Source organism: Crocuta crocuta, unplaced genomic scaffold, assembly GCF_008692635.1.
Source record: "Crocuta crocuta isolate KB4526 unplaced genomic scaffold, BGI_CrCroc_1.0 scaffold213, whole genome shotgun sequence".
NCBI classification, from domain to species: Eukaryota; Metazoa; Chordata; class Mammalia; order Carnivora; family Hyaenidae; genus Crocuta; species Crocuta crocuta.
This window is the reverse complement of record NW_027529442.1, coordinates 5,119,099-5,145,362: the sequence shown is the minus strand read 5'-3', so window position 1 is coordinate 5,145,362 and position 26,264 is coordinate 5,119,099. Positions and strand designations below refer to the sequence as shown.

Here is a 26,264-nt window from a genome sequence, read left to right as displayed (position 1 = left end):
CGGCCCCCCCCTCCTCCCCAGCAAAGGGCGCCCGGCGCGCCTCGGAGCGCACGTTCCGCGCCTTCTCCTGCCCGCTCCCTGGACATTATGCGGCCGAGCAGTCGAGCCCCAGTCCTCCTCCCGCTGCTGCTCCTCCGGNGGCAGGAGGGAGGGGGTGGGGGCCGCAGGGGAGGGGTGGGAAGCACCATGCAGTTTGTATCCTGGGCCGCACTGCTAACGCTCCTGGTGCGGGACCTGGCCGAGATGGGGAGCCCAGACGCCGCGGCGGCCGTGCGCAAGGACAGGCTGCACCCGAGGCAAGGTAATGAGACTGCAGCCATCGCCACCCCTCCGCCCCAGTCGCCACCTCCGCAGCCTCTGCGCCCGGCAGCGGGCACCCCGCAGCGGAGGCCTCTCTCTTTTTCCTAGAAAGAAGGATCTGCGGCTTTGCAGCCTCTCCCTTCTTTAGGTCATTCCCAGCCAATTTCTAGAGAGAGCCACCGGAGAGCAAACTTGGTCTCCCCCACCAAGCCGCTTTGCTTGCAGTTTGATCTTTCCCGTTCACCACCTCCAGGGCCCAAACTATAGTTACTTAGTAACTGGGGGTAGCACATAGTGACTTGTTTTATTTCATTCAGATTATTTGAATATGCATTGAATTTATTTAAATATGAAATTTATCTTATGTATTTTGACTTGTTGATTGATTCCGAATGGTGTATCCTCAGCGTTTAGCACAGTTCCTGGCAATTCCTGGCACATAGTAGGTGCTCAACAAGTATCTGTGCACTGACTGAGGATGAAGGCAATTGACTCAAAGGGGCAAAAACATAACTGCTGGAAAATAACCCGGGACAAAACCCCCTTCAGTTTAAATTAAAACTTGCGGGAAACTGGTCTGCGGAAAGTGGAGTTATTGCTTCATGTGTCTCTGCTTCTCCCTGCAGTGAAATTATTAGAGACCCTGAGCGAGTACGAAATCGCGTCTCCCATCCGAGTGAACGCTCTCGGGGAACCCGTTTCCACGAACGTGCACTTCAAAAGAAGGCGACGCAGCATTAACTCTGCCTCTGACCCCTGGCCGGCCTTTGCCTCCTCTTCCTCCTCCTCTGCCTCCGACCAGGAGCATTACCGCCTCTCTGCCTTCGGCCAGCAATTTCTATTTAATCTCTCTGTCCATTCCGGATTTATCGCTCCAAAGTTCACTGTCACCCTTCTCGGGACGCCCGGGGAGAACCAGACAAAGTTTTATTCCGAGGAGGAAGCGGAACTCAAGCACTGCTTCTACAAAGGCCATGTCAACACCAAGTCTACCAAGTCCCAGCACACGGCGGTCATCAGCCTCTGCTCGGGAATGGTGAGTTGGTGCGCGCTCCTCTTCCCTCCCGCCTCTTCGCCAGTTTCTGGAAGACTTCATTGCTCTCTAGCCTAAGACCCTCAGCTGCGCCGAGTTTCCAGTGTGGCTTTAAATATCCGCTAGAAACTGGTTTGCATCCAGCGGTTTGGGTCACTGGGTGCCTAGCCCAGTGCGTGCGCTTACACTGGAGGGGAGCGCACGCATCCGCTCCCTGGGGTTCCGTGTGTTTCGGGGCTTTTGGAGACCAAACTCAGCTCCGCTGCTCCTTGCCCCACGCTAGTAGGCGGCTTGGAAGTCGGTTTCCAAACTCCAGAGTTGCCTGCCCTTCCTTGTAGCAAACACAGCCGCCCAGGAGCGGAGCAGCTGAGCGCAGGCAGGACCCGACTCCTTATTGGCGCGTCTTGACTCAGGGGTGTGGGCTGAGGATCCCCAGCCTCGGGTATGGGGAGTTCCTTCTGTGTGTCGTGGAGGGCGGTGCGTAATCTAGAGTCCCCGCGATCTCTCTGCGCCTTTTTTCACGCGCCAGGAACCCTGAGGCTCAACACGATTGACAGGGAACAGGTCCGTCCCAGGAACGGAAGGGTGGGCCAAGGCCTCCGGAGGCGGGGGAGAGGGCGGAGCCTGCCCCGGACGCTTTGAATTAGGGTAAAACTCGGAGTGGGGGTGTGGCGCAGTCCGACTCTGCACCCTGCTGGCGGGGTAGCCCTAAGAAACCGAAATAGTGGGAGAGAGCCTGCAGAGGCTGCCCTGACGAGATCTAAAGTTCTTTGGGGTTTTCCGCCCCCACAGGGGTCCCAGAGACTTGAAAGACGGAGCCCACAACAACGCACGTTTTCCCCAGATAAGGAAAGCAAGAAGGCACGGGGCGGCCACCTCCCTGCGCTGCAAAATACGCACTTAGGGTTTCCGAGAGGGTACCTCGACCCCCCTTGACCTCCACTCCCCACTTGCTCTCCAGTTGGTCCGATAAGTCATTCGCCCTCTTCCCCCAGCACATTTGAGGCCAAGTTCTAAAGTTCTGATTCCCCCGAAAGTGATCCTTGACTTTCCCAAACGATGTGCGTTCCTGCCACGCGCGTGTGACGCAGAAACTTTCCCGGGTCAGACTCTCCAAACGCACGGCGTTGTGCGCACTGCTCCGCGGTGATGCGTTTACTCTCCCCCTGAGGACCCACATTCCCCGTCACCTTTTCTGAGGGGGCGCATGGATTACTTACCGGGGCACTTGGCTGTCCCTGCCGAGCGCTGTCGTTGGTGGATCCTGCGTCCCCGGTTTGGATGTCGCATCCATCTCCACCGCTCTACGCTCTACACGGAAGGGTCGGGTGGGGAGCGAGGCAAGCCTGAAGAACTGGGACGATGAAGGTTTTAGCTGCTGGGAAATGAGCACAGGGATGAGCCCCTCCAGCCCCCAGCAAGGCTCCAGGAGCTGCGGCTCGTTGTTGAGATTGTTTGGGGTGGGCGGAGACGGCAGTTTGACGCGCGGGGGGGTAAAGGGGTGCTGCTGTGAGTCATCGCCGCCCCAAGACCTAGGGCCAAAGCGCAGTAATCCTTCCAGTCTTCCCAAGATTATGGTTGGGGTGGGCATAAGTCAGGTACTGGAACCCAGGTCATCAGAACGCCCCTAGATCCAAATGTAAACCCTAATTCCAGAACTAGACGGAGGGTGCTAAGTATGTACGTAAAGTTTGTAAACAACCTTTACTCCTCCTCCCTCCCCGCCTCCACACCCCGCTGAGTGGCCCCAGCAGTTGTACAAATACTTTCCTGCGCAGGACCTTGATTTCTGATGCGAATTTTAGGTGTTGCCCTGCACGTGGAACTGCAAGTCGTAACTCTCTTAGGGAACTGAGGGCCGGGACTTCAGAAATGATTGTGCAGACCGTTACAAACCCATTTATATTGCATTTAATTTGCAGTCTGCCTCTTTGGGACAGGAAAGGTCCAGAACACATCTTCAGGATAAATGCACTGGCTGTTTCTCTCTTCAGTGATTAACCTAGCTCCAAAACCCTCATCCCTCTGTCTCCCTTCTGGAATTTCTTTCCTCCCAGGACTTCCCATTACCATCTCTGCACCAGTAGAATTATGGCGTTCCTAGTGGCCCACCCGGGGAATATTTCACACTTTAGAGTGAACCATGCCAATCTGCCTCCCCCTCCCCCAACCCTGAACGCGCGCGCGCACACACACACACACACACACACACACACACACACCCTACAGTCCGTTATCAGTTTCCCTGAATTCCATCTCAGATGCGTCTCTCACTGGTCTGAACAAGCCCTACCCTAATTCTAGATCTCTTTCCTTCTCTGCCCCTCTCTCACTTAGCACTGTTGTCTAAGAAATATTTCCATCTGGCCTCTCCTGCTCCAGTCTTTCCTCTCTAATCCCTGCCACACACAGCTCACAGATTAAGGATGACTCGGTGTAAGATCACATTACTCCTCTGGTCACTCACTTTACATAGCTCCCCATTGCTTAGTGAACAACTACTAACTCCATAATCTGACACTTCAGACCATGTACGACATCCCTTCTCATGCCTTGCGCATCTGCAGGCCGGGCTCATCGCGCAGGCTTTCCTCCACAAATTCTGGGTATCAGGCTTTTGCAGATTTTCTCTGAGTTTCTCTCCCACCCCACTCCTACCTCATTGCCTTTGGGCCTGTGGGTTTACTTGGTCATGTACCCCAGCATCACATGCTCAAATCCTACCCTTCTTGTAAAGTAACTTCCATACTTCTTCCCCAGGAAAACTTGTCCTTCAGCCTGCTGTTCTCTCTCCCTGTTAAACGCACAAACACTTATCTGTTGCTCTTTTATGATGCTTAGTATCCTCTCTTGTATTATGGTTCTTGGTACACATGTTCTTTCCCTTTCTCCTTGGCATCGGGGACAACATCAGTGAATTTCTCTCCCATGTTGGAGCCTTGGTTACTGTAGGTAACTTAGTACCTATGTTTGAATAAATGGTCACTTTAATCAAGAAAGGATTACTCTTTGATCAAACAACTCTTCTGTGAACCAACAACAGAATTAATTGGGCCTCATACAGATGACATTTACTGGACTTTTATTAGGTGTCTTACACTGTCATAAGTACTTTTTTTAATGTTTATTTTTGAGAGAGAGACAGAGTGTGAGTGGGGAAGGAGCAGAGAAAGAGGGAGACACAGAACCCAAAGCAGCCTGACATGGGGCTCGAACTCACCAACTGTGAGATCATGACCTGAGCCGAAGTCAGACACTTAACCAACTGAGCCACCCAAGTGCCACTAATAAGTACTTTTTGTATGCATTCTCTCATCGCGTCCAGATCCTCACAGCAGCCCAGCTGTCAAAACAACCAATTTTACAGATAAAGAAGGACAGTAAGGCTTTGAGAGTTGGAGGCTTGCCCGAGGTCTCCTAGCTAGTAAGTGGCAGCATTGGGGTGCCCACCCTATCTTTCTGACCCATGTTCCTAACCATGGGCCAGAGACTGAATCTCTGTTTCTAGAAAGAGTTTCGAAGTTCTTTTTTTTTTTTTTTTTACTAAAGTTTATTTATTTTAAGAGAGACAAGGTGCAAGTGGGGCAGGAGCAGAGAGAGAGAGAGAGAGAGACTCCCAAACAGGCTCCATGCTGTCAGCCCAAAGCCCAAGGCAGGGCTTGATCTCATGAAATCATGTGAGATTGTGACCTGAGCCAAAATTAAGAGTCGGACACTTAACCAACTGAGCCACCCAGATGCCCCTCACAGTTCTTTTTAAAAAGGTACTCGACTATAATCCAGATTCCTGAGTTCGAGATTCAGCATTGAACACTGTTAAGATTCAACATGAAGCATGATTCACCTGCTTCTGTATCACTGAAGAAGGCCTTTGGACAAGTCTCTTCCTCCCTCTGGGCCTTAATATCCTCTTTTCTAATCGAAGGTGTCAGATCACCACCAGATGAACTTCCAAGTTCTCTCCCAGTCTTTATGACCTGTCTCTGGTAGGTTTCACATGTAAGCTTCCTGCTCTGTGCTCAGAGAACACAAGGGTTATATATATAAAATGTTTATTTTTGAGAGAGAGAGAGAGAAGGAGAGAGAGGGAGACACAGAATTTGAAGCAGGCTCTAGGTTAGGAGCTATTAGCACAGAGCCCGACATGGGGCTCAAACTCCCAAACTGAGAGATCATCATCTGAGCCCAAACCAAGAGTCAGACGCTCAACCAACTGAATCACCCAGGTGCCCGGCACAGATTCTATCCTGGTGGTTAGAGGCTGACACAGCAACACGAAAAGCCACTAAACTGTTATAATCCCTTACAAAGTGTCATTTTGCTAAGCACTTTCTGTGCATTATCCCATTTATTCTGCATAATAAGCCTTTACAGTATGTATTTTTATCACCGACTGACGAACAAGGAAGCTGAAACTCAAGAGTAGTTAAGGAACTTACCCAGGGTGGGGGGGTGAGTGGCAGCACTGGGAACCTATGGCATCCTGACCCCAGGCCTTGCACCATTTCACTCCCTGCTGCACAGGGAAGGGGTGCGGAGACATTTATGTGCCGGTGTCACAGGCGGCACCACACAGAGTGCCTGTGATCAGTATATGCTCTCTGAATTTGAATTAATGTCAAGGCCTCCACGGGTCAGCTTTTCCCTGTGGAGCTCACACTTGTCCCTAAATTTCCAGGCTTTCTTAACACAGAGAAATGCTCTCTTTCCTGTAAAAGTGAATATGATTAGAATTTGAGCACCAGGGAAGGATTTCTTAGAGAGAGATTTGGATAGCAGGTGCAACAGAGTCAAATCAAGAAGGTACGGACCTGGCAGAGTGAACATAAACTGCTTCTCCGAATGTGTCGGCAGCAAGTTCCATTTAAGCAGCCCTCGTGGGGAGGGGATTGGGTGAAACGGCACCGTGTCTCCTTGACAGTGTTCCGTCTTTGTTTTCCTCCTTGTGGCTGAGTTATAGTAAATCACCCTCTCCTCCCTCTTCCTTTGCAGCTGGGCACATTCCAGTCCCATGATGGGGATTATTTTATTGAACCACTGCTGTCCATCGATGAAGAAGAAGATGGAGAGGAACAAAACAAGCCCCACATTATCTACAGGCACAGCATCCCGCACAGAGAGCCCTCAGCAGGAAGGCAGGCGTGTGACACCTCAGGTATTTCCTTCTTGCTCTTTGACAGGCTGCAAAGTGCCACCATGTCCATTGTCTTGGACGCAGTCTTCAAGCGAGGTAGGTGTAGCCCATGGCACGGGCATGGAGGCCAAAAAGAAGTTTAGTGACTTGTCCAAGGTGGCACAGCTGGTAACTGACAAAGTTCAGGTTCAAACTCAACTAGCTCCAAGCTCTCCGTGGGCAAAGCTGCCTCTTGTTGAAGTTGCTGATTTTTAGGATTAAGCGTTAGTAATGTCTCCAGACCATTACAGCCATACCCTCAGTCAGCAATCGCTCATGTTCCCTGGGTGTCCTGGGGTTTTCTGTTCATTTGGGATTTTTTTTTAACCATGTAAGGTTATGAAAAGTGAAAAAGTTTCACAAACTGAACTCTGAAAAACGTCTGTGTGTTTATAAAGGAATTTTTCCTATCACCTTGAGTTTTCACTGTTGCTCTATGACTTCAGTAAATAAAGGGATGAAAGCATAGATGGCGCTGTCAGGTTTGCATCTAATGTGTGTGTGCCCACCCCTGATTCCTGTCCATGCTGGACAGGTTCCTGGAAGCTTTACGCTGACACGCCTGGCCATCGTCAGACACGTGTCATTCAGGGCACCTTGAAAAACTTATGCTTGTGAGTGTTGCTCAATTTCCAGCCGTAAGACAGCCCTTCACTCTCTGCGAAGCCTGGTTACTTTCTCAGCTTATCGCTAGAGGTTGTCCTTCAGTTTGATCTGTTTTAGGATGTTTGTGAAAATACTCATTTTGTTGTTGCTGTTCTTCAACTTTCTGTTTCTTATTTTTTTTTAATATTTATTTATTTTTGAGAGAGAGAGAGAAGCAGACTGTGAGCAGAGGAGGGGCAGAGACGGGTTCTGAAGCAGGCTCCAGGCTCTGAGCTGTCAGCACAGAGCCTGATGCAGGGCTCAAACTCATGAGCTGTGAGATCATGACCTGAGCCGAAAGTCAGACACTTAACTGAATGAGCCCCTAGGTGCGCCTCAACTTTCTGTTTCTAAAACTTTTTTTAAAGATTTTTAAATTTTTTAAATTTATTTCTGAGAGAGGGAGAGAGAGAGAGAGAGAGAGTGTGAGCAGGGGAGAGTCAGAGAGAGGGAAATACAGCGACGTGGGGCTCGAACCCACAAACCGTGAGATCATGACCTGAGCCAAAGTCGGACGCTTAACTGACTGAGCCACCCAGGCGCCCCTGTTCCTTAAACGTTATCCTATTTCTATTCTTTATTTCTAAAAAGTTGCTTCTCCAAATTATATAACTTCTCAGGATCTTTCTGGCATCTCCAAATAGAATTCAAAACCAGCAGAGGGGTTCCTAAAATGCTTCCCAAGTGATCCCTTATTTCATCCTATATCTGCATTAGGCTTTTCTGCTGTGACAGAGTGTGGTACCCTATTCCCTCCTGGAATTAGGATTTCTAAAGTAATCCTTCAGTGAAAGATAACGCTGGCTGCTAATCACGTGGAGTAGCCACGCCATAAGACATGTGGCATTGTAGCTCAGGTAGCACTGGGTTCCTCCTGCCAGGGCTAAATGGAATATAACTGAAATATTATGTCACTTAGACTCACTAAAGAGCCAAGGCATGGGAGAGATGGTTGAAGGAGCAATGCGCTCAGAAACAATAGCGCCAGCAGCTTGCGCAGTTCCCGGCTGCCCTTAAGTTTAGCGGCAAGACATTTGTCACATTTTTGGAACCATGCTCGTAAGAACAATGTCCTTTGCTTCTTGACTTTCCACGTCAGAATTGGCAAATATTCATTTTGTGTATGTGAATAAACCTATAGATCGCCTGTGATAGAGAGGAAAAGTGTGCTTCCTCCCCTTTTATCTTATTTATATTCAAAAAATTCTCAGCTGGTATGTTCATTGATCATTTTATTGAACAGAGGCACTTGGTGACATTCTTCTGTCCTAAAGTGGAAGCAAACCAGCATTAAAAAACAAAAACAAAAAACAAAAAAACCCTCCCAGCTATGAAAGTCCTATTCTGTACTGGCATTGTGCAAAGCCCTTTTCCTACATGACTTCCCTGAATCCTTACCACAACCCTGTGAGGTGGGTGCCATTCTTATCCCTATTGTACCTGGCAGAGGAGCAGAGATGAAGCCACTTGGGCCAAGTCTCACACCTACTTCATCATGACAGCCCATGTTTGTCTTATCCAAGGACCCATTTTGTGTGTGCACGTGTGATGTACGTATGTGCGTTGGCTGTGACAGAGAGAGAGAGAGAGAAGTCTTACTTGATGCTCTTATGCACAAAATCCTCAAAGTTCATTTTGTAAAAATTAATCACCTAAGTCAATGGACTTTGGATTTCCTGGGCTAGAGGACGAGTCATTGTCAAGTCCTGTTAAAAACAGAAAGAACTAGGGACTCTTAAAAGGTCACGATTGAGGACGAGAGGAGATGCCTTCGGTTTTCAGAGGAGTTATTTATGTTCTGGTCATTCTCGGTTTGGGGGCCTTTATGTGCCACCATCCAAATCGCCGGTGCCAGCTTTTCGTTTTCCTTCTGGTTTGTCCTAGCCAGTGGCCAATATGGCTGCCCGTCCTTCACCCCGTGTGATGAATCAGGAGCCCGGCCGTTCGATCAGCTCTTCCAAAGATTGCTGCTGGACTCTGCCACTCAGGTTTCTCTCCTCCAGCTGCTTCTGTGCCCCTTGTTTGAATACAGATGCAGGAGGCTCAGAACAGTTGGGGAGAACTTTGGAATATGGCAGAGTTCACCGGCAGGCATTAAAGGGACGGAGCGGCAGGTCTTGGAAACTTCCAAAGCCAGGTAGCCTGTGCACAGGGAGTGCAAGCAGGTGGGGGGTGTGGAAGAAATCCCTGTGGCCCGAGCAGCAAATATCCTCTACCAGCATCTGTCCATTCACCTTCAGGGGTTTGTCCCCGAGCAGTGGTTGGTAGCCAAGAGTAAACTTTAGAAGTATCCTGGGAACCTCAAACAAAATGCAGATTCTTAACAAAACAAAACAATACAAAAAACAACCCTCTCTCAGGCTGGTGAGAAGGAGCAAGAATCCTTGGGTTTACTGGATGCTCCACAGGACTCAGAAGTTAAGTTAAAGGTGAGAGTTCATGCTACCGAGGGGTTTGAGGCTATGTAAGGCCATCTAAGACCACTATCCACTGCTTACCACTTGCTTTTGGACTTTGGGTTCTCTTTGTTTGTTTGTTTTAATGGTGACCCACTTTGATATTTATTTTTGAGAGAGGGAGAGAGAGCACTCATGCCGGTGGGGGTGGGGAGTGGGGGGCGCATGCAAGCAGGAGAGGGGCAGAGAGAGAGACAGAGACAGAGGATCCGAAGCAGGCTCTGTGATCGTAGAGAGCCCGGTGTGGGGCTCCCCTCACAAACCCTGAGCTGAAGCCGGATGCTCAACCAACTGAGCAGCCCAGGTGCCCGTGGTGTCCTTCCTCACTGCTTTCTAGTTCTTTTCTTAGGATGACCAAAGACTTTCTGGAGGAAACTGTAGCAAGTGGCTCTAGGCCACCCAGCTACTTCTGTACACATGAGCAAGCTGTAGTCCTGGGATGTTAAGTTACTTATTTTCCAGGAGTGATACTCTCTATAGTCAACACCAACCCCTCAGAATTTAAGATCGCCCTAGCCTTGGAGCCTGGAAGTCCCCCGCTGAGCTGGGCATAACCCTTTAGGTGCTGGCGGAGGGGAGTCTGTCCAGGGCCGGGCACTGTGGCTGTCACACCAGTGCCTACATAGGGAAGATGAGTCCTGTTCGTTTCTGATCCTTGATGTACATCTGATTTCCCAAGAACAGCTTCTGAGATAAATTATATTAAAAAGACACGTGCAGAAGGGAGTCTTAGATAGTGAAAATGTCACGGGTTCAGACGGGAGTCAACAACTTAATTTATTCATTCGTGGGTGCATTCCACAATAACGTCGTTCCCAGCCCCTCTGCTGTGAGGATAAAACCAGGAGCCGTGTTTACGCCAGGACGCTGTGTGACCTCCAGCACTTTGCAAGCATAAAGGAAGAATAACACATGCCTTTCGAGGGTGTACTTAGGACTGGACGAGTATGAAATAGTGAAAGTTCCCAGGACAGTGTTTAGCAGATGGTAGGCAATCACTGAATGGTAGGCTAGAAAGAAGAATCATGAAAACAGAAATTGAAATAACACAGCAAGGGAAGGAAAACTCAGAATACCAAAATCCAAAGCTAATCGGGTTCCCGAGATTAAGCTTAGAGCTTCCTGGGAATCAGGTCATAAAGGGCTTATGGGACTTGCCCAAGGTCACCCTGCCTGCAAGTGGTGGGGCCGAGAGCCCTTTCTCTCTGCTTCTTTTTTCTGTACCTAATGCAGCATTGTACACATTCATCTCTCACATGTTTCTCTCTGCCCGGTGGCTGCCCTCCCGAGAATGTCTCTGTTTTGCCATCACTGGTTACGTCTGTGTGTATGCACTGGGGCCAGGTGAGTGTAGCTGCCTTTATTTGTGATTTTCATCCCGTTTGTAAGTTGCTCAGGCTTCAGAATGGCTTCTCCTTCCTGTGGCATGCCCTTGTTATTTCAGCGTCCCCTCTGCAGTGGGTCCCCAGTAGAGCTCATCGAGCTGACTGCCTGTGTGCCCCACACCCGGGGGACCAAGTGGCAAGCTCAAGGGGAGCCGTTCAGGAGAGTTTATTGCCTTTGTAAGCCACCTCCTGCTGATCCTTCGCATTGCTTTTTCAGATGAAACCCCAAGTTCTGTCTCACAGACACTCTGTGTTTGACCCTGAATTTTGCACAAAAGGATTTAGTTGTTCTTATCAGTGAGATAGACGTGCTTCCCCGGTAGGTGAGAGAGAGGCAGGCGGGGGAGAAGGCCAACAGAAGGCTGTTTTGTTTGCCTGGGCCCAAAGGACGGTGTTTTTCCATTATTTGAATGCCTCTCTCACCCTCCCATCTCAGCAAGGCCTGCTTTTGTTTTGTTTTATGTAAGGCATTTAAGAATTATATACTTGTTGACCTATCGACACCACTTCTAAGGAAATAATTGGCCAATTGTGTAAAGATGTTTGTGTGAGAATACTTAGATTGGTGTTGTTTATTATAGCAACAGGGTAGAAAAAACCTAAGTGCCCTTCAGGAGAAGGATAGATCAAATATTTATGAGGTATGCATTTGATGGTTTCCTATGCGGCCATCAGAAATAATCATACTGGTATATGTTAAACAAATACTTATTTGGTGAATAAGCAAGTGATAAGTTAGTAGTATGGTAGGATCTCATTTTCTTTAAATGGTAACTGTGTGCTGGTGCATGTGTGTATTGAGCAAAATATGAAGCAATATGCCCAGAAATATTTTTTTAATGTTTATTTATTTTTGAGAGAGAGAGAGAGAGACAGAGTATGAGTGCGGAAGGGGCAGAGAGAGAGAGGGAGACACAGAATGCAAAGCAGACTCCAGGCTCTGAGCTGTCAGCACAGAGCCCAACACGGGACTTGAACTCACAAGTTGTGAGATCATGGCCTGAGCCAAAGTGGGACACTTAACTGCTGAGCCCCCGAGGCGCCCCTGGTATGCACAGAAATATTAAAAAGGGATTGTGTTATGCTTGCCAGTAACAGAGGCAACATTTGTCTTTTTATTTTAAATTGTTATATTTCTGACATCATTCCTTAATAGTTTTGTAACCAGAAGGTACAATTGAAAGAGAAAGGAAGATACCAGCATGTAGTTATTTTGTAGCCTCATGGCATTTGTCACCAGATACCAACAGCCAAGCCATGATCCGTGCATTTTTTTTTTTTTTAATAAGACAGTCTTAGTAACCAGGTAAGAATCCTGCCTTGTATCTTCTTCCTTGGGACATTGGGACCGATCAGAGCTGACACACCCTCTCAACCCAGCTCACTTGCCTTGAGCCTGCCTGTTGGGAAGACCTAGGAATTACCATGGCTTAGTCTCCATTAGGCACTGGAGACTCTGTCCCTCAGGATGTCTGGTCACGTGTTGGCTGGACTCCCAAGGATGCAGTCAGAAAGGCTGGAAAATACAAGAAGATGATTCAAGACCTCCTTTGTTGGGGTCTTCCGTGTGCTACCCACGTTCCATACACGATCACTTGAAATCTGTTCATCAACCCTGTATATAGGGAAGGTATTATTATCCTTATTTGACATTTGAGAAAATGACAGCTCAGAGAGGCCCAGCCACTTGTGCAAAGTCACACAGCTAGTGGGAAGTGGGCTGACATTTGAACCCAGCTCTGATTCCAGTGTGCTGCACTGTGGGCCTACCCACTTTGAACATACAAGTCCTAGATGACACCAACAGTGGCTGACGTTTGTTGAGCACGTGCGGTGTGGCGGGCACTGTTGCAAGGGCTTTAAGTGGACTGTGCATTTCAATCCTCATCTCGACATCCGTGGTGCACTTGGCAGTGTGGAGACGCAGAGAAGTGCATCCAGTTGCCTTGCCCAGGGACACAGCCCCAAAACACACCCATTTCCACGCCCCTTTCATCCTGGTCTACCTAGAGGGTTTTTTTGTTTTGTCCTTTGTGGATTTGTTTGCCTTCAGATATGGATTACTTTTGCGGGCAGGATTTTTAACATGCCTGCGTACAATTTGATGTGCAGTTTGATAGGATTGGAGGCGGGCGCCTGAGTGCCTCAGTCCCGTTAAGCGTCCGACTTCGGCTCAGGTCATAATCTCGCGGTTCGTGGGTTCGAGTCCCGCATCGGGTTTTGTGCTGACAGCTAGCTCAGAGCCTGGAGCCTGCTTCAGATTCTGTGTCTCCCTCTCCCTCTGCCCCGTGTTCTGTCTCTTTCTATCTCAAAAATAAATAAACTATAAAAAAAATTGATAGGATTGGAGGAGGGCTGCTTGACACCTGGAATTCCCACCGAGACTCTGATGACTCGCCGAGGCCTTGGTCTACAGCACACCTCGGTTGGAGAGTATCCTTGTTACTCATTAACCTCTGGGATCCCATTAATAATTTAGCAGAGATTGGCTGATTAGATTAGCTGCCCTGAGAGTTGGGCCCAAATGGAGTGAGAGACAGAGCTAAGGGCAGACCTCCGAGGGGGGCTTTTGGTAAACAATTCTGGGACAGCTTGAGGGTTCCAGGCTGCGACAGAAGCGCTGGCTGACCTCGGGGTCCCCCCTGGCTCAAGCAGGTTACTGGTTGTTGGCTAATTAGTTACTTCTCTGAGAAGCCAGCCTACCTCCACCTTCCCACACACATGCTGTATCTTCACATCCCGTCTTTGAGCTGATCGGCCTGTGAATCTAAGAGTGGGCAACAGTCAGGGAGCCATGTGTGCTGGGCAGTGTGCTGGGCACACTGTGGGTTCATTCATTTCGTCCTGCGCCAGCTCCCTGCAATGAGGGCGTTCCAGTGATTCCCATAAGGAAAGGGAATAAGAAATAAGAGGACTGAACTGCCAGCGGTGAATGAACTTGCCCACACTGTTTAAGGGAAACAGCTAGTCCTCAAACGCAGGGCTGATTTGGATCTTTAAAGAAAGTTTCCACCATTTGGGATTTATTGTTTTGGCTTAATTTCCTGTCACTTACCCTTCTTTGTTCCTTGTCTGTCCCTATACCTTTTTTCTCTTTTTTATATTCTTTAATGACAGTCTCTAATACATAGCATAAGCAATGGCCTTTATCTTTGCAAATGACTAGAAAATTACTGTTTTAAATAACTGAATTCTTGAGCCTCCTTCCTCAGCTTTATCTTCTTTGTGGAGTTTATATAAACATATTGCTTTTTTAAAATATCAGTGTTAATAGTGCTATACAACAACAAAATGAAAGGATAATAGAAAAAGAAACTTTTAATACAGGCAGTGTTTTTTTCTTTCATTCGTTCAATTTTTCCATCATGTCTTTTTTTTGTAATTTTTTAATATTTATTTTTTTTTTTAGAGAGTAGGGGCAGAGACAGAGGGAGACACAGAATCTGAAGCAGGCTCCAGGCTCTGAGCTGTCAGCCGAGGGCGCAATGTGGGGCTTGAACCATTGAACCATGAGATCATGACCTGAGCTGAAATCAGATGCTGAAGTGACTGAGCCACCTAGGTGCTCCCCCCATCGTGTCTTTTTAAAAAAAGCACGTTTATTAAGAATCATATTTCAGCACATAAACAGGCGGAGGCAATTGTAAAATGAACCCCTCTGCACTTAATGATAACAAAGATTTTTCTATGTGCACTTTTTATTTTTTCTCATTGCTGGAGTATTTTAAAGTAAACCCAGGTACTGTGACATTTCCTGTCATGGACATCTCTGAAAAACGAGGCTACTTTCTTCCATAACTATAATGTAAATATACCATGCTGAGCAAAATCAGCAATAATCACCCCATCTGACCTAAACACTGCCTGTATTACAATGTTCCTAATTGTCCCTAAAATGCCTTCTTCAAGTCGGCTTGCGCAGATTGTGGTCTAAATGAGCTCCTCCGCACGTTGCATTTTGTTATTGTCTCTTCAGTAACTTTTCACTTTGTTGCCAGTATCGTCCTTATTAAATTATTGTGTTCCTCCCAGTTTCAGTTTGCTCCCCATGGTCTTTTTCCCCGCTTCCCATTCTTTTACTCACTGATTCATCTTTATCATCGTAAGGCTGGTCTGCATTTGCAGCCCCCTGAAAGAGCGGGTTAGCCTTAGAGCCAGAACAGGTAGCAAGAACAAAGCTACCAAGAATGAGCCACTTATCGGAACACTTTCATTGAACACAAAAGGCAGCGTGGTTAGACTGGGTCTTGCCCCTTTATCTGGAGTACCTTGATAACCCCCTTTCTTTTTTCTTTTTGTCTTAAACCTACCAATAGAAAGATCCTCGATTTACAGTATTTACTAAGACTCCCTTATCTGCCATTGAAGGATGGTACTCACCTGTGTTTTGAAGCCTGTGGGAGTCCGTTTGCAATTGGGAATTGTCATGTGGCAAGTGAGGTGTGGGTCTGAAATTAGGACCCCTTGATGTATGACCTGCTTTCCTGCCTCCTGTCTTAAGCACTTTCGGTAAGCTTCTGGATCCAGAGATAGCACGAGGGCTCCCTGCTTTACTTTGAGCCCCTAGTTGATCTCTGTGTTTTCTGTCATCGTTCCTGGCTGTTCCTATCGCTTTGCTTTAGAAACCCATTGTCCATCGAGGAAAAAAGGGTCCTGTGATATTTGCCAATGGGTTTGTCTTTCCGGTAAGCCCCTGAAACAAGTTTAGATGCATGCCCCCTTCTCAACAAGAGATGTAAGAACCTTCAGAAGGCTTTGGTCAGGGCCAGCGGGAAATTGGTCAGGCGGGAGGACTCAGGCTGGAAGTATATGCGGTTAATCGGGGAGTCCTCGGACTCCTCACCCGACCCGAATGGGCCATCTTTTTGAAGATGCTATAAAATCTCTTAGTTCTCCTCATATGGGGGAATAAACCCACTTGTTTAATGAAGGGCTATGTTATCACGCAATTGAGATTTAAGTGGTTTAACTCTGTGTCTGCCAGAGTTAGGCTCTGTATGATAATCAGCTCCTTACGAAATCATTATTGTAACCGTTTATGGGTACTCACAGTCTGCTTATGTCGAGGCCAGACTTCCGCACGGACGCTCTGTACAACTGAGAATCAATATATACGAAGCATTCCAAATATCACAAAAAGGAGTCCAAGGAAAGGCGAGGTAGGATGCTTTGCGTACATGTAGGTGGTGGACTTTGAGAAGGAGCAGAATCAAGCAAGGGGTAAATGTTGCTGAAACGCTTGCTGATTTCTTGCTCCTCAGCTCTCCTCACAGGATGTTAGAATCTGAGCAGGGCGTTGAAAATGGCAGGTGGCCCGTGGTGTGTGGAGTGAGAGACTCCTTTAGTTCCAAGTTGTTCTTCTGTCCTTTGGGGGCAATATAAGGCTTTTCCAAAGTTAACTGATGGCGTGCTAGGTTTTTTTTTCATCTTGTAAGCCAGTTTCCTGATTCTCACACTCGATGCCTTTCCACTGTAACAAGTTAGAGAGAATGGATATGGTTTTTAGCACCTGTTATCTGTTTTAGCAGGTCCCAAATAGAAAATGGGCAGTGACTAATAGACACACACACACACACACACACACACACACACACACACACACACTGTACCTCTCTTGAACACAAGCTGCCACCCACTTCTTTTTTTTGTGGGTGCCTCTCTGCTCTGGAGTACTCTGTCTCCTTCTACCCTTCCGCCCCGCCCCCTGATTGGCCATCTCCTTAATACCCTCTTTCAGAGTATCAGCTGACCAAGAGAGAACATTCTGGTAGGTCTGACCCATTTTGAATCCTAGGAGTTCAGTTTTCAGCATTATTCACTTTTACCTTATAAAAGATAAGAGCCCACAATTTTTTAATCCTGGAAGGAACTTTAGAGAGAACTTCCTTTCCAGTCCTTTTCCTGGATCAGAGAGGATCAAGGCTCAGAATTGCGAAGGGATTCATAATCTTGTAAGCAGGGCAAATGAAGAAGGGGCCCTGAACACAGGCCTCTTACTTCTCCAGCCTGTATACTTTCCAAGCTGCAGATCAAGGAGAAGCCATCCGTGGAAGCAGAGTCTGGAAAAACGATGCTCCAAATTTGGTGCAACTGGAATGAGATTTGGGAATCTCACTGGATTTATTTGATGTGTAAGGACAATGAAGAATAAACTACCGAGATCCTTTAAGAAGCTATCGCAAGGCTAGAGAGGGAGATACCAGGCTCTTAATTCATTTAGGGGATTAAAGTTGTCACGGCAACAGCTGAATTTAAAGCAACAGAACCTCTGAGCTGGGCCAGGGTGCCGTGGGAGGCTGGCCCGGGGCTGGGGAGGGTTCCCAGTGGGTTCCACTTGTAATCAGATATGTCGCGGTGACCACTCGTTTCTGTGGTGGCTGAGAAGTGGATACAAGGACGGCCGACGATGTGTAGGTGAGGATGTGTAGTGCAGGCCGTGGTGTGGAAACTGGTCCTCAGTCCTGTGTAAACCGGGAGATGTATATCAAAGGAATGTGGGAGATATTCTCTAGGAGTTGCCTAGAAGCCTTTTGAGAGAGTTCCCGGGCCTGCTGCCCTTAAGCTCTGATAGCAGAGTGATACCTCGACCCCCCCACAGGCACCACATTCAGCTGGGGCCACCTTCAGCAGCAATGAAAGGTCACATAGCAGAGAGCTCTGGAACCACTTTATTTCGGGAGCCTTCAGGACTGCTCCTCCTTAGGTACCACAGAGCCACCGCCCTCAGGGCCTTCACATAACCTGGCCCTGTTTCATTACTCTGTGCGTATGAAGTCATCGAATCCCCCACCCCTGCCCGCCCTATTAGGGAGGAACTCTTCTTTTCCCCATTTCACAGATGAGGAAACTGAGGCACAAAGACCTTATGTGACTTGCCTAAAGTTACACAGATTGAAGGTGGAGAAACTGGGATTTAAAGGCTGGGCCCTCTGAGTCCCAAGCCCAAACTCACCCAGCACTGCATGCTGGATCCGGTATTCACTCTGCAAGCACCTAGAAAGAACCGTCCTATGTGGTATCGAGCAGCCCCATGTGGCTCCGGAGCCTTTGAAATGTGGCCTCACGCCACGTGCTGAAATGATAATATTCTAGATGTATTGGGTTAAATAGAAAATATCGTTAAAATTAAGTTCATCTGTTCCTTTTGGTGTTTTTAAAGTGCGCTGCTAGAAAATTTAAACTTCTGCATTTGGCTCACATTTCATTTCTTCTGGAAAGTGCTGGCCTAGAAGATCCCAGGCTATGTCACAAAGGGGGCTGGGAGGCGGCCATCAAAAGCAGGCTGCAGATAGGGGAGGGTGGCTGTGGGCAGCTGGCGTCCCATAGCCAGGAAGACCAGGCTCCCCTTTCTGTGGGGAGATGGAATAGGTCAAAACCAACATTTCCAGAAGAGTATTTTGCAGGATATTAATAGCAAAACCAAACAGTCTCTTAGTGAAATGCAGGCCAGGGTATGTTCAGCATGACATACTACCTCAAATAGATATTCTTTAAATATTTTCTCAAGTTATTTCAAGCGTGCCTCAGTTTCCACATTTTGAAATGGACAGAATCGTCCCTACCATACCTGGTTGCTTGGAGGAATCATCTGGTTAGTTCAGAGAAAGTGCTTAGAAGAGCACCTGACCCAGAGGACCCCCCTCAACAAACGTCAGCCTGTATTACCCTGACAGGAGCCCCTTGTTCCTGGTTTAGTTGAGTGAGATGCAGGTTATTGAATGAGGAAGGCGCAACAGGGCCTTTGGGTGAGGTGCCCCGAGTCTCCGCATTTGGTTGGAGGCACCCACCCTCTGGAAGATCCCTCAGACATGCCTCCCACCACCCACAGCCCACAACCCACCCAGCCCCTTGAACTCTACAAGAAAGTATTTTCTTCCAATGGCATCCCCTTCTCCCTCCCCCGCCCCCCCCCCAGGAAATTTCCCCNCCCAGGAAAATTCCAAAATACACTTCTTTCCATTATCTTTCCAGGAGTGGGTCGTTCCCCCTCATCTGCCCTGTAATCCAGCCGAGAGCCCGTAAGTTTTCCCCTTACATGGTTCCACAGATGTAAACTGGGTTCTTCCCTGCAAGACTTGGTGTTCTTAAAATGCTGATGAGCATGAAGAAAGTCCCAGATGTAAGTGCTGCATGTAATGTTTTGCAAACCTACATTATTTGGTTTTGGAAATATGTTCTGGGACCAACGTTCCCTGACCCAGTCTCAGGGAAGCATCATTCATAAGGGCTCTGGCCAGCCAAAGGGAGTCGTAGCAAAATGTCTTCCAGCACTACCTCTGCCCATCTTTCCCTGCCGGTCCTGAGCACGGAGCACCACAAGACCCTGGGCCTGCCATTCATTCTTCCCCCAAGCTCACCGTTCGCACAGAGAAATGGGTTTGGGGCCATATCCTAGTGAGTATCGAGAGAGTCACTGTTGCTTCTGAAGCTAGCAAGCTGAGGACCTTTAAAAAAATTAAACATTGGTAAGTTTTCATTCATCCAGGACCATCTTCCCCGCCCCCCACAAGCTCCTTCCACACCCAGTTGCTAGAAACTCTTTTCTTATTAGAACATTCATTGGTTTGATGGCCATTTTTGTTTTTGTGTTTTACATTTTTCCCCTCCACATGGGGCTTGTTTATCCATTTTCCTCTGGTCCCAGTAGACTGTTTTTTTCTCTCCTACTGAATCTCTGTCTGAAGGCTTCTTCATGAACTCTTTGAACATATCGGAGAAAATGCAGATCTTAGATCTGACTAGAACAAAGGCAGCCCGGGCAACTGCCATCGGCTTCNTTTTTTTTTTTACTATGAGGTTTTAAATAATGAAAACATCTTAAATTTTAAAAAAATTATCGTTTATTTATTTNTCCCAGTAGACTGTTTTTTTCTCTCCTACTGAATCTCTGTCTGAAGGCTTCTTCATGAACTCTTTGAACATATCGGAGAAAATGCAGATCTTAGATCTGACTAGAACAAAGGCAGCCCGGGCAACTGCCATCGGCTTCTCCTCTTTGTTCCCGGAACGTTATCGGCTCTTGGAGTCAGTGGCGAGGTGGAAGGGTTTGTGGCATTTGTTTACATCCCGTTACATCTCTGACTGCCTTCTCCCTATCAGTGCGCATGTGCTTGTCACTGGACTGGATGTCCCACGGGAGCCGGGACTGGCCCTTCGCCCTTTGTCCCCTCCCCCACCCTCCTTTCCTGTAGCAGATTCTTTCTGAAATAGAATTGTTTTCCCGGGAAACCTTAATATCGGCATACGAATTCCTAAAGAAGAGATCTATTGCAAATGACCAGTAAAGAAATAACAGCTCATCATTACTATCACCTTAAATTCTTTTTTNCTGCACCAGTTTGCATTCCCACCAACAGTGTAGGAGGGTATCACCTTAAATTCTTAATGGATCTTTCCATTAAGTGGGTGCCGTGCTTTGCCCTGAGGACGTTTCGTGTACCGTCTCTTTTTATCCCCACAGTTACCCTTCAATGTGCTATTTTTTCAGATGAGGAAACTGAGGCTTTGAGACAGAAAGGGCAGCAACAGGAGTGCCAGAGCAGGGCCACAAGCCAGGGCTGGTCTGCATCCAGAAGCCAAGGGCAGAACCACTGACTGCTGTCCAGCTTCCTTCTGGCTTTCAGGCCAGGGCGGAGCAGAAGGGAGGCTGAGTCTTCTCTTTGGTTTTGTGCTGTGATTTCTCTGCCCACTTAGACCATGAGGTCACAAGGTGGCTCAGTGCCTTAAGGAAGTTCAGTTAAATTTTGATAAACGTTCTGAAAATAGAGAGCAATAATTAACTTCCCAACTGTTAAAAGTTCACATTTGAATCTCCTTAGCCCAACCCCGGTGGACATGAAACTCTCATTGAGTAAGGGCTGAATAACAAGGCCTGAATGTTATTTTCTAAAATGATTCCAGTTAGTCAGTAATGCAATAGGCATTGTATTGTATGGCGATGTGACAGGAAGCTCATTTAAAATATTTCTTTACCAAAAATAGCCGAATGTTACAGGTTTTTTTTTTTTACTATGAGGTTTTAAATAATGAAAACATCTTAAATTTTAAAAAAATTATCGTTTATTTATTTTGAGAGAGAGAGAGAGCGAGCACAAGCAGGGGAGGGGCAGAGAGAAGGAGAGAGACCGAATCCCAGAAGGCCCCACGCTGTCCGCCAGGAGCCCGATGCGAGGCTCAAACCCATGAGCCATGACATCATGACCTGAGCCGAAACCAAGAGTCAGATGCTTAACTGACTGAGCCACCCAGGTGGCCACCATCTTAAATTTTTATAATATTTTCTTTTTAAGGATTGGTCCCAAGTTTTATTTTTGTTTTGTTGTTGCTATTGTTTATTTCAACTTACCTAGCTCACTACCTTCACAAAACAGGTGTACAAGAAGTAATTTTTTAAAATTCCATTAATAATATATAAGGAGTGTTCTATATACTTTGTTAGTTAATTCTCAAGATCACCTCAGCAGAAAAGCATGCATTTACATGCCCATTTAAAAGGTCAGGAAACTGAGGTCAAGAGAAGTGACTTAGGAAAGATCATTTAAAGGTACAAATAGCTTATATCTTCGGAATTAGCACTGTACCCCAGAAAATTGTTTTCTCATAGTCACTCTCCCTTAAATGGTTCCTTTTAGGGGCACCTGGGTGGCTCAGTTGGCTAAGTGGCCAACTTCACCCCAGGTCATGATCTCATCGTTCGCGGGTTCGAGCCCCGCGTCGGGCTCTGTGCTGACAGCTCAGAGCCTGGAGCCTGCTTCAGATTCTGTGTCCCCCTCTCTCTCTGACCCTCCCCCGCTCAGACTCTGTGTCTCTCTCTCAAAAATAAATAAACATTAAACAATTTTTAAAAAAGGTTCCTTTTAGTTCTAACTTTATGACTTGTAAAAAAAAAAATAAGAGAAAATAACACTACTTATTGGTTGCTTCCTATGTGCAAACTTTATAGACATGACCTCCCGTTGTTCCTCAGAACAAGTTTATCAAGTGGGTACTGAGCTTTATAAGTAAGAGAATGGAAAGTGAACAGGTGGGGGGAACGGGGGGGATCGATTATTTGCCCAAGATCAAATAGGGCTTGAAGGGTGCTCCCTTCAGAGCATGAGCTCTTGAAACACTGGGCTGGTATAAGCCTCACTGGTTTCCCTTAGTAGAATCAGCAAAGGCCAAAACAGTCAGAAAAGCCAGTATCAAGTCATCTTCTTATTACAAAATGTTACAACTTGAGTGCTTATGATGTAGCCTTAGGAACACACCACTCCCCTTCCGGCTGTGTAACAGTGCCTAATTTGTTTACATGTGCACACAAGGGTGCAGACTGCCAAATATTGCACTTTTCTCTGAATGCAAATGCGTATTTCATTATCCTTTTTTGTGGGTTTTTTGGTATTAAGTCTATTTTATAGAGCAATTTTAGGTTCATAGCAAAATGAGAGAAAGGTACAGAAATTTCACATATATCCCCTTCCCTCGTGCATGTATAACCACCCTGCCCCATATTATCAACATCTCTCACCAGAGGGTACATTTGTTACAGGTGATGAATTTACATTGACATATCATAACGATTATATCCTAATCATGTAAGGTCCATATTTATATCATGATATCTTCATTTGTGTTTTATACTCTATATATTTGGACAAACGCATACAGTGACATGTATCCATCATTATGATTCCATACACAGTATTTTCACTGTGCTAAATCTTCTGTGCTTTGCCTAGATGTGACATCTCTTCATGTCCCAGCCTCTGGCAACCACTGATATTCTACTTTCAACACAGTTTTCCTTTTCCAGAATATCACATAGTTGGAATCTTCACAGTGTATAACCTTTTTAGATTGGCTGCTTTCACTTAGCAGTGTGCATTCAAGGTTCCTTCATGTCTGTACATGGCTTCCTCACTCATTTCTTCTTAGCACTGAATACTGTTCCATTGTCTGGTTGTGTCACAGTTTACTTATCCATTCAGCGACTGAAGGACATCTCAGTTGCTTTCAAGTTTTAGCAAGTATGCATAGTAGCCGTAGACATCCATGTGTAGGTTTTCTTTGAACATCTCCTCTGGGTAAATACCAAGGAGCATGATCACTAGATAATGTGGTATGTATGGTTTTGTAAGAAACTGACAAACTGTCTTCCAAAGAGGCTGTGCCATTCTGCATTCCCACCATCAATGAATGAGAGTTCCTGTTGTTCAGTATCCTTGCCAGCATTTGATGTCAGTGCTCCAGATTTTAGCCATTGTAAATGACGTGTGGCGATATCTTAATGGTGTTTTAATTTGCATTTCCTTGATAACGTATGATGTCAAGCATAGTTTCATGTGCTTATTTGACAGCTATCTATCTTCTTTTGTTCAACATGCTATTTTAAGATTTGAAGTAGGACAGTTCGCTCCTAAGTTATTTAGTTAAGTAAACATGATTAGCTTTTGAGGAATCCTCGAAGGAGAACAATCTTGAAAAAATGATTTCCTATTTTTGAGTGTCATCTTTGAACTTTAAGAAGAGGCAAGGAAATGGTGCAGCCACTTTGGAAGACAATCTGGCAGTGGCAAACACAACATTCTCCTTCTAGGTACATACCTAAGAGAAATGTAAACATGGGTCACACAAAAACTTGTACATGAATGTTCATAGCAGTAGTACACAATTGCGTTGTTAGACCCAAATGCCACCAATTAAAGAACGAATAAATGAAATGCAAAAGAAGCCAGTCATAAAAGGCCACCTCGGATATGACTCCATTTGTTATGAAATGCCAAAATGGGCAAATCCATAGAGACATAGGTTAGTGATTTCCAGGGCCTGGAGGGAGAAGGGAAATGACGAGTGCCCACTAATGGGTACAGAATTTCTTTATGGGGCAATGAAAAGGTTCTAAAATCAGATAATGGTGATGGTTGTACAACTTTATGAATATGCTAAAAAAAAAACCCACTGAATTATACCCTTTGAAAGAGTGGATTTTATGGGATATAAATTATATCTCAATAAAAAGTACTAACACATGTAAAGCTTCTTGTGGGGGAGGACGTCACGGGGAGGGGGGGATAGGAAGAGCAAAAATAAGCATTTTCTACTGTGCGTTCCACCAGCGTGAAATTTCACTATGGAGCCCATTCTGATAAAACTAGTAGCAAATTAACATTGCAAATTTGAAACACTAGCCTCAATTCTATGATGCTACCGGTCATTAAAGAGAAATGTGGCCGATTCTTAACACTGTATGTCCCTTGGCGGAAATTCTTCCCTGTTATTACAAGTTCTATTCAGAGGCAAGAGAGTTGAGTAGGTATGCAGGTTATAATTTCTATATTTTCAGTTCTCAGTAAAAAAAAAAAAAAGGTCCATACATTTCAGTCATTATGAATATTTGAATTTTTAAAGCTCATACTATTTTTAATGTTAAATTAAAAATGCCTGTTAAAATGGATGGCGTGGTTGGAATTAGTTGAGCTAATTAGGTCATCAAATAGGATTCTAACTCATTAGGGTAAAAGAGCAGATGGGTCAAAGACTGAGGAGTATTATCTATTAGACGATGTTGTTTTTGAAGTTGAAGAAGTCATTTTATCTCTGCCTTTTTCATGCCACAAAAAGTATACCGAATTTTTTCTTCGATCCACAGATTACTTGCGAATGAAGTCTTCCAGGAATATTAGAATTTACACGTGTTGTTCTCTGTTATACATTGTAGTCTTTTTGTGATTAAATGCCTGATTTCTTCAGCTTTATTATTTAAATAAGTGTACTTTGTTTCCAGTTAGTGCCTCCACCTAAATTCCTCCTCAGATTTTCCATGTGCAAGCCCCCTGATGTTTCTGTGAGACTATATTTTCCTACTCAGTGGTCAAAAAGAGTGAATTCTTTAGAGCATTTCCTGAGTGTTTTTCTCACTACAGATATATTTTTCTCTAACTAAACCTGATAAATCAAAATATTTAACGAAGATCTGAGGTAAATATTACTTATTTTTCACAAACTGACATATTTTCTTTTTGAAACAGCCTTATTGAGATCTAATTCACATACCATACTATTCATCCATGTAAAGTATACAGTTTAACAGCTTTTGGCGTGTTCACAGGTACGTGCGACCATCATCACAGTCACTTTTAGAACATCTTTATCACTTGAAAAAGAAACAGTGTCCCCTTTGGCTCTCAACCCCTCACACCCTGTCCCGCCTCCAGTAACCAATCTACTTCCTGTCTCTTTTGCTTTGCCTGTGGTGGACATTTCATGTGACTAGAATCGTATACCAACTGGCTTCTTTCACATTACTTTATTGATACAATGAAGCTTGGCGGAGTGTTTTATAATTTTAAAAAGGGCCAATTCACAATGAAGACTTAGCCATAATGAATATAGATGCCCTTTGTAACAAAGCACCAAAATACATGAAGCCAAAACTGACAGAAATAAAGGGAGAAATTGATAATTCACCAGAAACTGTTGAAATTTCAGTTACCCCATATTCCATAATGGTGAGGCCAGGGAAGCAGAAGATTAACAGGAAATAGAAAACTTGAACAACACCATGCACCAACTACACACAGCAGATACGTATACAATACTTTACCCAGCAACAGCAGAACACAAATTCTTCTCACGTGCACATGGAACGTTCTCTAGAATAGATCATATGCAACATTTTTTAAAGGATAGACATAATACATAGTACTTTCTCTGACTACAACAGAGTGAAAGTAGAAATCCAAACCATTTGAAAAATGGGAAACTCAAAGATATGTGGAGAGTAAACAACACACGCTGTCAATAGGTCAAAAGGGAGGTTGGAAAGTACTTGGAGGTGAATGAGAATGAAAATAGAACATGACAGAATGCATGGGATACATATAAAGCAGTGCCAGAGGGAACTTTAGAGCTACCAATGGCTCTATCAAGAAAGAATATCTCAGATCAATCATTGTACTTTCTCCCTTAAGACACTGGAAAAGGAAGAGAACACAAAACCACTGCATGTAGAAAGAATAGTAAAGATTAGAGTACAAATTCATGAAGTAGTAGAAAAACAAGAGAGACTCTAAAAGCTTTGAAACTTTACTGATTATAGTAATTGTCTTAAGCCTTTACAAGAAGACCTTAAACAGAATTATTTGTTTTTCATAAACTGAATGACATAGTTTCTTTTTTTTTTTAATGTTTTTATTTATTTCTAGGAGAGAGAGAGAGACAGTGTGAGCAGAGGAGGGTCAGAGAGAGAGGGAGTCACAGACTGAAACAGGCTCCTCCAGGCTCTGAGCTGG

The 26,264-nt window shown here is 45.7% G+C and overlaps 2 protein-coding genes across 7 annotated transcripts in view; one reads left to right on the top strand and one right to left on the bottom strand.

Annotated features, from left to right (window-relative positions):
• The window catches only part of LOC144228446 (uncharacterized), a 402,465-nt gene extending 398,158 nt beyond the window's left edge, over window positions 1-4,307 (bottom strand). For all 4 annotated transcript variants that reach the window (XR_013334198.1, XR_013334199.1, XM_077760264.1 and 1 more), the window contains exon 1: window positions 2,554-4,307. Coding sequence is in view for 2 of the 4 variants with exons in the window: in XM_077760264.1 (XP_077616390.1) it covers window positions 2,554-2,924 (371 nt within the window). In the remaining 2 variants the exon portion in view is untranslated. The remainder of the gene's footprint in view (window positions 1-2,553) is intronic.
• The window catches only part of ADAMTS9 (ADAM metallopeptidase with thrombospondin type 1 motif 9), a 169,574-nt gene continuing 143,470 nt past the window's right edge, over window positions 161-26,264 (top strand). For all 3 annotated transcript variants that reach the window (XM_077760261.1, XM_077760262.1, XM_077760259.1), the window contains exons 1-3: window positions 161-301; window positions 927-1,336; window positions 6,326-6,488. In XM_077760261.1, the coding sequence (XP_077616387.1) occupies window positions 187-301; window positions 927-1,336; window positions 6,326-6,488 (688 nt within the window). In that variant the 5' untranslated portion in view covers window positions 161-186. The remainder of the gene's footprint in view (window positions 302-926; window positions 1,337-6,325; window positions 6,489-26,264) is intronic.